The sequence below is a fragment of the Phodopus roborovskii genome, unplaced genomic scaffold (assembly GCF_943737965.1).
Source record: "Phodopus roborovskii unplaced genomic scaffold, PHOROB, whole genome shotgun sequence".
Lineage (NCBI taxonomy): Eukaryota > Metazoa > Chordata > Mammalia > Rodentia > Cricetidae > Phodopus > Phodopus roborovskii.
The window spans coordinates 3,766,736-3,778,929 of record NW_026126459.1 but is presented as its reverse complement, the minus strand read 5'-3'; the positions used below and the strand labels follow the sequence as shown (position 1 = coordinate 3,778,929).

Sequence of the window (12,194 nt, the reverse complement as noted above, 5' to 3'; positions counted from 1 at the left end):
CTTCTCTATTGCATAGAAACATATGTAACACACACACACACACACACACACACACACAGAGAGAGAGAGAGAGGGGGGGGGAGAGAGAGAGGAGCCCATGTCAGCATCTAGCCAAGCTATCACAGCAGCAGCCTGTTTGTGTCTAAGCCAAGAAACTCCATTCATTTGTGCTCCCCAAGAGTTTGTCCTCAGTAGGAGTCATGACCTAGGCCACTGCCAAGCCCACATCACCAAGGTCAGGGGAAATCTCTACCAAGTTGCTCTGACAGGAAATGCCAATGGCCACACATTCCCACAGTAGCAAAGTTCCTAGTGTTGGTTGCTGACTTTGCCAGGGTTGTACATCCTTCAAGCCTCCGAGGGTGTGGCCCCTGTTGCCTGATGTTTTGGGAAGCTGGTGCCCTAATGACAGACAGCATGTATCCTGAACCACTTGTCCCAAACCCCACATCATCCCTCCATCTCCATCAGTCCTTGAGAGGGTGGGTACCACTCCATCTAAACACTGTAGCCAGAAAGCTCTTCAGGCCACCTCCCCAAAGCTGCTGGTTCCCTTGGAGCTTGGTATATGAAACCTTTGCTCTTTTCAACAATATCTAATGCAGCATCAGACTACCCAACTACCTAGAAGCTGGTTGTTTTTTATTGGCCTTTAATAGATCTTTACCTGTTGAATTTGGCCCATTGCTCCTCCTCTATTAAATCTTGGGGCCTAGCTTTCCCTGAGTGAATCCAGGTCTATGCATCTATGTCTGTGAGTACCTTCACTGAAGTCACTAATAAAGGCTGGGATGAAAAGGTAGGGCTTGCATATGCCACCAGGCGCCGTCATCAGCTCTCTTCCTCACACATGGACTGTGTCCTTCACCCATTGCAGGTGTCAGGAGAGTCCAACTCCCCAGGGAAAACCAAGGGCACTGTGTGGCACTGGCCCAGGACAGCTGGACAGGTGCTTGGTCCCTAGACCGACCAGCCCAGAAATCATAGAAAAACTGTTTTTTTTTTTTTTCTTTTCTTTTCTCTTGACTTGGCAATACTGACTTTTAAGACCCCTCCCTGGTTTTCCTCTTATGATTAACAGCACCGTAAGACACCTTGCATGCTGACGCTCAGTTGCATGTGTCCACTCCAGTCTGAGTACTGCTCCTGCTCTGACGAGGAACTGCGGACAGAGCTGGCAAGATGGAGGGGCCCCATTAAGTGGGGGTGGGGGGACACCTCACAAGATTGACCATATAATCACTGCTAGTACAGTCAGGTGGGAAATGGTCATGGGAAAGACAAAATTGGAAGCCAGCATTAGCAGGCTGTTCGCATCCCTTGGAACAGGTTTGGATGTGCTCTGCCAGAGCAGAAGCTCCAGTCAGGTGTGTTCAAATGACTGAGATGACCTTAAACCTACTGAGAATAAAGAGTTTACACTGTTGGAAAGGGACAGTATATTCAGCAAGAGACAAACCCAGACCCAGCCAACTGAATGAGGGGCTCCCCAAGAACATCAGAGTGCAAAGGGGAGACAGGAGATGTGTCCTCTTCTCCATCCCCTTGCACCCTATCCCCTAAGGGTTAACACCCCTCCTACCCAGGCTCCATCTCCCTTTATAATCACATCTGATACTGAGCAGCCCAGCAGGGAACAAAGGCCCCATTTAGAGAAATGGGGCCGAGAAAGTGACCCTGCACTCTGGGGTGGCTGCCTGGACGCCAGCACAAAGGCGGCATTTCAGAGCTGAAATTTCAGCACCCAGCTTGATTAAAGGATTCCAAAACCTTGGAGGAGGGTGACAGGGGTGCGAAGTCTGTGACTCCCAGAATTAACCCTCACTCGGAACAGCAAGCACCCCTCCTACTCTTGTAGCCACTCATCCTTCCCACCCTGACCAGGGTGGCCGATCCCACATGGAATGCCATCCTCCTTGGGGTTGCAGTGGACCACAAGTTAGGCTGGACCACTCAGAAGCCAGTCTTCCTCCTAAGTGTGCCAGTGTCCATGGTTGCCTTCTTTTCTGAAAAACATTCTTAGACAAGGTCTCATGTAGCCCAGGCTAGCCTTGAACTTGCTGTGCAAGCTTCCTGCCTCCACCTCCACGGTTCTGGGATCATAGGCGTGCCCGCCATCTCTTGTATGAAAGGCTCTTCCTGCGGTGGGGAAGCAGGGTGCACAAGAGGGTCCATTGACAGAGAGGCAGGAGAGGAACTCCAGCACGGGCTGAACCCAAGAGCACACCATCCCAGCTCAGGTATGAGAAGCAGGGCACAGGTGGCAGGCCAGAGAGAGGGTCATGGAGGGCACTGTGTGGCACTGGCCCAGGACAGCTGGACAGGTGCTTGGTCCTTGCTCCAGTTGCAGACTTGCCCAACAGGGCTCTGCCTGGGGAAGTGGGGGATCACTGCACCCCCACACTTCCTGCTAGGGCACCGCTCCTGAAAGGGGATCTAAGTCCTTGATAAGAGCTCGAGGCAGGTCCCTAGGAACAATGGCTGGCTTGATGAGACCTGCTCTGTGATACTCCTGAGAAGGGAGAAGCCCCTGCAGCCAGTCCCCACTGGAAAGGAAATTGGAGGTTTCCATGGCAACCAGCTCCCTGGGCACAAAGACTCATCTGTCTGCTGAGAAGGCAGCTGAGGTGTCTCCCCTGCAGCAGCTTTTGCTCTGGTTCGTGGGGAGATAGACGGAGTGATGTGTGTGTGTGTGTGTGTGTGTGGGAGGGGGGCAGACCCATGGGGCCCAGGGCCCTAGTATTTCAGAAAGAGCTAACAGTTTAGTTACAGGGCCACCTCCCTGTGGGCCCACTCTCTGCAGCAGGACAGGAACAAGGAAGAAGCAGGTGGCAACTTTGCAGATAGCAGGCACAGTGGGGTGGGAAGGTGAAATTTATTATTTACATATATAAAATGGGCGTAGAAGTGGTGTCCAGCACAGTCGGCAGCTCTGCTCAGTCGGTGATGATGAGCTCATCCACTCCCCAATCTTCATAGCTCCCATCTGGCAGGTAACGGCGAATGATGATTGGGATCTTCCGGGCCCTGTTGTGGGGAGACGCCACAGGACATGAGGGCTGGTGCCCTGGCTCTGAGCAGAGGACAGGTGGTAGAAGTGCACGTCACATAGATGCCCTCCTCCCACTCCTGGGGCCCGACTGTGAAATGAGCCAGAGATCAACAGGATGGGGCTGACAGCTGCATGCCGGGCTCTGGAGGAAAGGGCCACTGTCGGAGGCACTTACTTGAGTTCCTTCATGGCGATGAGCAAAGGGTCTGTCTCCCCCTCCAGCTCTACCATCACAGGGGCACACATCCTGCAGGAACAGACATGGGTTGGAGAGACAGGAGATAAGGCTCAGAGAAGGTGACTATGGTGTCCTGATCCTCGTTTAGCAAGGTCACCTAGGCAGGTCCAACCCCACAAGCCCTTCACAGCAACACCCCCAGAAGGGCCCCACTCTTCCAGCCTGGACCTGTCCAGCCTCCATTCAAGCACCTGTAACAAACAAACTTCTATGCCTTCCTCCTCCACTGTGTTATGGTTCTTAAGTGACCCTATGTTAAGTTAGCATGGCAACAGTACTGGAGGAGGGGTCTTTGGAAGGTCATGAGGGTGGGACCACTGTGAGCATTCAAGTGGCTTTATAAGGAAGAAAGAGAAATCCATGCCAGCGGGGTTTCTTGTTCTCACACGGCACTCTGCCATGTTATGTTGCAGCTTGAGGCCTCATCAGGTGCAAGCACCATGTTCTTAGACCCTCCAACCACTAGAACTGTGAGCCAAACGTACTGAGCTAGGAACTTGCCTCAAGTACTCTGTCACAGTCACTGCAAACAAGCTCGGGCACCTGCACATTCCACATCATTCCTCCTCTGAGTCCCTCTCTCCAGAAGCCTGAGATTCAGTGTCCCCACTCTGGAAATGACAGTTTTCAGTGTCTGTTACTTTACATATGCCTTTTGTGGCATCAAAGTCACTAGACTACTGTAGACCATGAGCTTCCAGTGGCCCAGGACCACACGTGGCCACTGTGAGGGCCTAGACCCCACCTGATGGTTGGTCCACGCAGAGGGCCCAACACCAAACAGGAAGATGTCAACTCCAGGCATGTCTCCTAAGAAAGACATCTCTGATCATTCTGGATGGCTTATACCAATAAACTCAGGGCTACTAAGGAATACACCAAATCCAGGGCCCACGCCTTCTCCAGACCATCAGGACTGGTTTGATTTGTTTGTTTCTCTGTGTAGCCCTGGCTGTCCTGAAGCTCGCTCTGTAGACCAAGGTGGTCTCAAACCCACAGACACCCACCTGCCTCTGCCTACTAAGTGCTGGGATCAAAGGCGTGTGCTACCACCCAGCTTCCTTAAAAGTTCTTAATTATTTTACTTTATGTGTACGGGTATTTGACCTACACGTGGGTCTATGCCTCTGAAGGACACTGAACACCCTGAAACTGGAGGGACAGTCATCACTTGGGCAGCAGTAATCAAACCTATGTTTTCTGCAAGAGCAGCAAGTGCTCTTAACAGCACTGGAGCAGAATTTCTACTGAAGGGTTCTGAGGACTATACTTTCAGACTTTGGAGACCAACCAGTTTGAGAGCTACACTATTTATTTTGATCTTTGCTATTCTCAAAAGCCTGAATTTTCCCATGGGCAGAAACCAAGTATCTTTCCCGAATAACAAAATGTCCCCAAAACATGGGGTGTAGGTCGGCAATAAAACAGGTAAGGCCCTGGGTCTAGTCCCTAACCCTAACACCAAGAAAACAAAAGAAATGCATCTCTATATAAAGCCTTACAGACCATGCATGGCCGCCCTGGCCTTCCTGGGCCTAGTCTCTCCAGACGGAACAGGATAACTAGAAGGCATTCACTCATCAGTGCCCTAGGGACATGCAAGTGCAAGTGTGGGCTTCAAGTAACTCTTGGGCTGACCAATAAAACATATCACCATCCAATTAGCAAGTAATGAACAACATCAGCCACCGGGTGGTGCTAGCGGGCCAGACCAAACTTAACCAAAAGCTATCCAAGCATTTCAGCACCTAAGCAAAGACAGAATCCAGCCTGGCTATCTGTGAATCACAGGCAGGGAGGGCACCACCAGAGGGCATGGGATCCCTCAGGGGAAGGAGCACTAAAGCCTAGACTATGCTGGAGTCCTCCTCCCAAAGAAAAATGACAGTTGTAGTCTTGGATTGAGGGTAGTCTGGGCACTTCACACCCCATGAATGCTCCACACTGGCTTATCAAATGTCAGTTTGAATTTGTCCTTGTAGGATCTACTGACTTTTTTTTCTTTTTTCTTTCTTTTTCTTTTTGAGACATCTTTTACTAATTTTGTTTCTTAAAGTTTTTGTGTTTTTTTTAATTATTTGTATTTGTGTGTCTATGTTGGAGTATGTACAGGAGAGGAAATGCCTTTGGAGGATAAAAGTATCAGAGCACCCTGGAGCTAAAGTGATAGGTAGCTATGACTCAGTTCCTCTACAAGAACAGTATGTGCTCTTAACTTCTCTCCAGCCTTTTTGTTTTGTTTTTTCTTTCTTTTTTCTTTTTTCTTTTTTTTTTTTTTCAAAACAGGGTTTCTCTGTATTGCTTTGGAGCCTGTCCTGGAACTCACTCTGTAGACCAGGCTGACCCCAAACAAGCACTGGGATTAAAGGCATGCGCCACCAATGCCCAGCTCTCTATGTTATTAATATTCTGTATGAAGAGTTGAGTTTTTATTTTTACTTATATGCTTTTGTGTTTACGTAGCAAAGCCTCAGGTGCATAGATGTCTATGGAGGCCAGAAGAGGGTACTGAGTCCCCAGAAGAGCATCAAGAACTCTTAACCTTTGAACCGCGTCCTCAGACTGCATTGTGTGTTCAGATCTCTGCGTGTGTGATCATACGCATGCCACAGCAAAAAGGAACCAGATCAGTTCTTTCCTTCTACTCTGTGTGCTCCTGTAAATCAGGTAGTTAGGCTTGGTGGCAGGCATCTGTACTGGCAAGCCATCTTGCTGGCCCTTTAGTGATATCTTGGCCATCAGTGTGCTGCAAGCTTGCCCCCTTAAGCTGCACTCACCCACACTATTTTTTAGCGCTGGGGATACATGCAAAACCACCACCCTTCATCTGGGGATTCTAGCCCCTCCATGAGGCTGCCCTGCTTTTCTGTACCCTTTGGAAAGCACTATCCCCACCTGCCTTGAATTCAGGCTATCTGTGCTCCAGCCCAGCCCTCTCACCAGAAGGTACCTGGGAGCTGGGGATGACATCTTTAATCACCTCTGCATCCTCAACAGTGCAGCAGTGAGCACTGCTGGATTTTCATAGGCTATGAAGGCTCCTGCCACTGGACCTTAGCTACTTAGCTAAGCTTAGCCACTTAGCCAAATGGACATGGCTCTGATAACACTCCGCAAATTGGAAATGTCCGTGCCTGTGCTGATCCCTGTGCTGTGCACCACAGAGATGCTCCTGACCCCTGAGATAGGTCTGTATTTAGGGGGAGGGGTTGTTTTGTTTTCATTAGTTTGGGAAGAACTGTGGTGGTGGTGGTGGTTTGGGGAGTTTTGTTATTGTTTTGGAAATTGGATCTCACTGTGTGACCCTGGCTGTCCTGGAACTCACTCTGTAGACCAGGCTGGCCTCAAAGTTACAGAGATCCACCTGCCTCTGCCTCCTAACTGCTGGGATTAAAGGAGTGTGCTACCTCACAGAGCCAATTTTTTAATTAATTAATTTAAATGGTCACATGGAGCTAGTGAGTGTCACAGCAGACAGAACAGGCCAGCAGGACTGTACCCCCTGAAGGTGGCTCCAGCTTTACTCCAAAGTGCAACCATGATAAAGAAAAGTCTATTGCTGAGGAATGGCCCTCACATAAAACTCTTTATGAAAGAAGACACTGAAGTCATCTTTACCCAGGGCTGTGTGAACCTGTGGGAGGGGATGCAGACAGCACTATGCCTCCCCAACATGCAGGCCTCCACATACCCTGTGGTTGGATGCCCAGTCTACTGTTTTTCTTTTTCTAGTCTCCCTAGTCCCTCCTGCAGCATCCACTGTTTCCCACACCAGCCAAGTCTAGCAGTTTCTCTCAGACTTAGGTCTCCTACTAGAGTTTCTTCTAGATTACCACTGGGTGGCCTGGGCCTGCCTACTGTCCCCACAAGCCACCACTGCTCTCAGGTTTTCCCAAGTGAAAGGCCCTCCCTACTTCACTGGGTTAGCCAGTCTCCCCTACATCAAGAAGTAGCATAAGCCTGAAGGGGCTGCTGGAGCCTTCCCGAATTCACCATCATTCCATTTCACCAAACTGACAGGAGTTATCTGAACGCAGGTCCTCACACATGCTAGACAGACACTACTACTAGCTACATCCCAGACCTCTTCTTCACTTTATACCTTGAGGCAGGGTCTTACTAGTTGCCCAGAGTAACCTTGAACTCAACACATGGCCCAGGTAGGCTTGAACCCACGATCCTCCTGTTTCCGTCTCCTGAGTGTCCGTGCCACCAGGCCTGACTAGGGTTTTTGTTGTCACTTTTTTCCCGTGCAGTTATTTGGCTCCTCAGTTACTTTTCATGGCCTATTTTTTAATTATACCACAGGTTCCCTAAGCCCAACACAATGCCTGGCACACAGGGACAGGGCATGATCAGCAGCCTGGGGCTCACTGTGGCCCAGCTGAGGGAGAGGACAGCAAAGAGGCAACACTTACGCGATCTGGAGTGCCCGGGTGCCCAATACACGGGCTCGCTCATACTTGGTCATGTAAGGAGTGGTGATGCGCTTCTGGTTGGCCTGTGGTCGCTCACCAGAGGGGAGGATCTCAACATTCTCCTGACCCTCCTGGATACCAAGAAAACAATGACAGGAAATCTCAGGGCAAGTTCTGAGTCAGGGAGGAAGATGATGACAATGATACTTACCACCATCAATGCTTTCTGGATGCCAAGGACTATAGAAAGACTTACTAAGAACCCATTCCTTACCAGTGAGGCAGGGATCATGGTCCCTATTCCAAGGGCTTCAAAACCCAGCCAACATAACCAAAGTCTCCAAGAGGACTGTGGTAACACACACACACACACACACACACACACACACACACACACCTGGCCAGACGCTGCTGCCCACAGATACTGAGGCACAGAGCAAAGAGGTTGTAATAGCAGTCAGAGAAAACAGGCACAAGGCAACAGCTGCTACCAGGAACGTGCACAGCCTTTGACTGTGTTTACAGGGCTCTGAAACCAAGAACGAAAGGCCTAAATTTGGTTCCTCAGTCTCCATGTGAGAGTCTGGATAGATAACAGTGTGTGTGACAGGTAGCGACAGGAAGATTTCTGGGGCTTGCTGACTGACAGCCTAGCCGAAGCAGTGAACCCAAGTTCAGAGAACGATAGAGACTGACACCTGACAGCAACCTCTGCCTCTGCATCGGAGCCACACAGCCGAGTACACTGCATACAGACACACATGTGCATAAGCACAAAATTTTCTCTTTGTGAGACAGGGTTTCTCTGTGTAGCCCTGGCTGTCCTGGAACTCACTCTGTAGACCAGGCTGGCCTTGAACTCACAGAGATCTGCCTGTCCCTGCCTCCTGCGTGTTAGGATTAAAGGTGTGTGCCACCGTCACCTGGAACAAAAAAAAAATTTTTTTTTAAATAAAAAGTGTTTGCTAAGTACTTACTACAGGTCCAATGTTTAGGATAGAGTAGTGAATAAAAGAGATCAAAGCTATTTTTACCAGGACCCATGCCTTTAATCCCTGCACTCAGGTGGCAAAGGAAGGCTGATTTCTGTGAGCTAAAAGCCAGCCTGTTTTACATACTGAGTTTCAGGGCTACACAGTAAGAACAAGTCTTGAAAGAAAGAAAGAAAGAAAGAGAGAGAGAGAGAGAGAGAGAGAGAGAGAGGGGGGGGAAGGAAGAAAGAAAGAATGAAAGGAAGAAAGAAAGAAAAGAAGAATACATAACAAGACTCAACAAGCCAGGTGGTGGTGGCACACACCTTTAGCCCCAGTGCTTGGGAGCCAGAGGCAGTCTGATCTCTGTGAGTTCTAGACACAAGAGCTAGTTCCAGGACAGGCTCCAAAGCTACTAAGAGAAACCCTGTTTCAGAAAAAAAGAAAAGTAAGATGCAACAATCCTAAGATCTAGCTGAGGCGACACTTTGGCCAAGGCAAAGTGTGTCTGTGGGAGACACATTCCTGGAAAGGGCGATGGTGAAACCGTTTGGCAATCACCACCATCTCACTGTCTAGAGCCCAGGCTGCAGGGCAGCAAGCTGAGGCTGGCTACTGACCTCCTCGGCATTTTCCAAGTCATCCAGTCCTTCGTCCTCTTCCACATCATCAAAGTCATCGCCATCGAAACTAAGCCAGAAGAAATTGGGGTTACAATCACCTGCCAGAATCAGGGTACAGCTTGGGGTCTCTGCTGTGATGTAGGAGGGACCAGCAAATCTCAATGAGGGATTCAAACTCCGGCTTCACTTTATGCTTCAATCTTATCCCATCTGCTCCTAAATTTTGCAAGGACTTGTTCACTGCTGTTTCCCTCTCTGTAGATTACTTCAGTCAGTCCTTTTCTGGTCTTGGGTTTATTTTTAAGGTTTATTTTATATGTTTGTGTGTGTGAATGTACGCACAAGCACACAGATGCCTGTGGAAGCCAGAAAGAAGGTGTTCAACATGGTGACTGGCACTGAACTCTCACTCCCTGGAAAAGCAGCAAGTGCCGGTAATTACTAAACCATCTCTCCAGTCACCAACACAGTTTTAGCCCTTACAGTAAGGGGAAAGCTATACATTTGTGAGTGTGATGGCACACTCCTGTACTCCTAGCATTTGGATAGTGGGAGTGGGAGACTCAGGAGTTTAAGCCTAGCCTGGGCTACATAGTCAGACTGTCTCAAGAACAAACAAAATTTACTTCAGGGCTGGAGATGTAGTTCAAAAGTATTGTATATATAACATGCATGAAATCCCTGGGCATTAATTCCCAGCAGCAAAGCATCACCACCATCACCCTACCCACCCTGGAAAAAAAAAAACCACATTATTCTCTTTCCTCTTGCTACAGCCCAACTCCATGTTCCCTTACAATGGGGATAAAAAATTAAGGCACGTGTGACACTGCCATCCTCAAGGCCTCCAACTACCAGGCTTCTAAAATTATTTTTATTTATGATTAATGTATGCATGGTATGTGTTTGTATGCAGGACATCCTTTCCCTTCTAGCATGGGTTCCAGGGATCAAACCTGGGTTGTCAGGCTTGTACAGCAAGTAACCTTCTCCCACAGATCAATCTCATCAGCCTTCTATGATATAAAATCTGTGAAGGAGCTGTCCAAATTCACTGTCTGCAATTCTTCTCTTTCCTTAGTCACAATCTCACCTCAGTAAGACTTCCACCACACTCCAAACTATTCATGTATTACCTTTTTTTTGGGGGGGGGGGGTTGAGAGACAGTTACTCTGTGTAGTCTTAGCTGTTCTGGAACTCGCACTGTAGACCAGACTGACCTCGAACTCACAGAGATCCTCCTGCCTCTGCCTGCACCACTTCCCTAATGATCTTTTCATTGTTAACTCTTTCCACCCTCATTCACCTTCCTCTAACAGCTAGCACACCTGGCTCCTCCCTGCCACTTTACACTTGGAGCATGGGGCTGCCCCTCAGTCTTTTCAGGGTCCTTCTCCCCAATCACTCACTACCCTGGACAACACTCCCATCTCTGCTTTCATTGTGTTTCTGCCTGGGTTTTGTTTCTTTGCTTGGCTTTGAGACAGAGTCTCACTCTGTACTCTATGTAACTCAGGCTGGCCTGAAACTCAGTAAGCACAGACTGACAGCTAGTTCATGGCAATCCCCGTGCCTTAGCTTCCCCAAAGCTAGGATCACAGGTGTGAGCCCACCACACACAGCTTCTGAGTTTTAACTGCCCTATCTATCCTATCTGAGAATTCACACAGTTTATCTTCTCTTTTGACCTAACACATGCAGCCTATCAGGAAAATCAATCCTGTTGGCTCTATCTTTAAAATATATCAGGAGCCAGGCATAATCCCAGTGCTATAAGGAGGCAAAGGCAAGAGGATCTCTGTGAGTTTGAGAACAGCATAGTCTACACAGTGACTTCCAGTACAGCTAGGGCTATGTACAGAGCTTCTGTCTCAAAATAAATTGATAAAATATATCCAGGAGCTGGCCATGGTGGCATACACCTGTAAATCGCAGTGTTCCAGATGTGTATGTATGTGTATATGTGAATACCATCTCTCCCTCTCTCTCTGTCTGTCTGTCTCTCTCTCTCGTGTGTGTGTGTGTGTGTGTGTGTGTGTACACAAGGGGTCAGACATAGTAGATAGGTCTCTATAAATTTTTTTTTTTTTCCCTCCTTGATGCTCTTTAACAGTCCTGGCAGTCCTGCAACTGGATTTGTAGACCAAGCTAGCCTCGAACTCACTAAGGTCCACCTGCTTCTTCCTCCCAAGTGCTGGGATTAAAGGCGTGTGCCACCACTGTCCGGCTGTATCACTAAACTAGAACCTGGCATGCAGTGAAATTTTTTGTTTCCAAATAAATAAAATATATGTCCAAAATTCAGCTGGGTCTGGTGGGTCATAACACTAACACTTGGGAGGCTAAGCAAGGAGGGTTGTGGCGAATTTAAAGCTAATCTTAGCTACATAGTGAATTCCCGACCAGTCTGGTTTTCAGAGTGGGACCCTGCCTCAAGCAACACTAAACTGCATTCTCCATATTTCAGCCCGACTTCCGGCCACCTCTGCTACAAACCATCGCCTGCTTCCAGCCTTCCAGGCCACCCTCTGGATTGCTTCTTCCTTCCTATTTCTACGACTACGCGAACTACACCACCCGCATTCCCTTCCAGAAAGGAGGTGCCGCGGGGCAAAAGCTACACGGGGGCTTAACTTTGCATGCTGCCCCGCATTGCTCCCGGAGGTAGGAAGTTCTGAAGACTTCGCCCAACAGACCCGGTATCTGGGCTAGCCTGTGCTCCAAGAGCCCGGCTCGCACCACGACCTCCTCCCCTCTGAGCCCGCGCTCACTTGTCCTCGTTGTCTGACATGATGCCTTTGCCGCACTGGTTAGTCCGGAGTACAGAAAAGCGAAGCGCGCCTCAAGCTCACCCGGCACTACAAGTTGTCTGCGCCTGCGCCGTGACCCAA

General features: G+C 49.1%; 2 protein-coding genes across 2 annotated transcripts in view; both read right to left on the bottom strand.

Annotated features, from left to right (window-relative positions):
- Positions 1-12,194, bottom strand: part of Micall1 (MICAL like 1) — a 210,913-nt gene that overhangs the window by 167,324 nt on the left and 31,395 nt on the right. The gene's annotated exons all lie outside the window — the stretch shown is intronic.
- Positions 2,862-12,164, bottom strand: Polr2f (RNA polymerase II, I and III subunit F). Its single transcript, XM_051189362.1, has 5 exons — positions 12,075-12,164; positions 9,300-9,369; positions 7,709-7,839; positions 3,228-3,299; positions 2,862-3,027 (listed from the first exon to the last, which is right to left on the bottom strand). The coding sequence occupies exons 1-5, from the start codon at positions 12,092-12,094 to the stop codon at positions 2,937-2,939; spliced, it is 384 nt and encodes a 127-aa protein (XP_051045319.1). The 5' UTR covers positions 12,095-12,164; the 3' UTR covers positions 2,862-2,936.

Excerpts from the sequence above, each read along its gene's own strand:
- Polr2f (XM_051189362.1), bottom strand. The coding sequence starts at position 12,094 with ATGTCAGACAACGAGGACAA. Across the intron at positions 9,370-12,074 it reads ATGTCAGACAACGAGGACAA|TTTCGATGGCGATGACTTTG; the intron begins GTGAGCGCGGGC and ends CTTCTGGCTTAG. Across the intron at positions 3,300-7,708 it reads ACCCGGGCACTCCAGATCGC|GATGTGTGCCCCTGTGATGG; the intron begins GTAAGTGTTGCC and ends CTGTTCCTGCAG.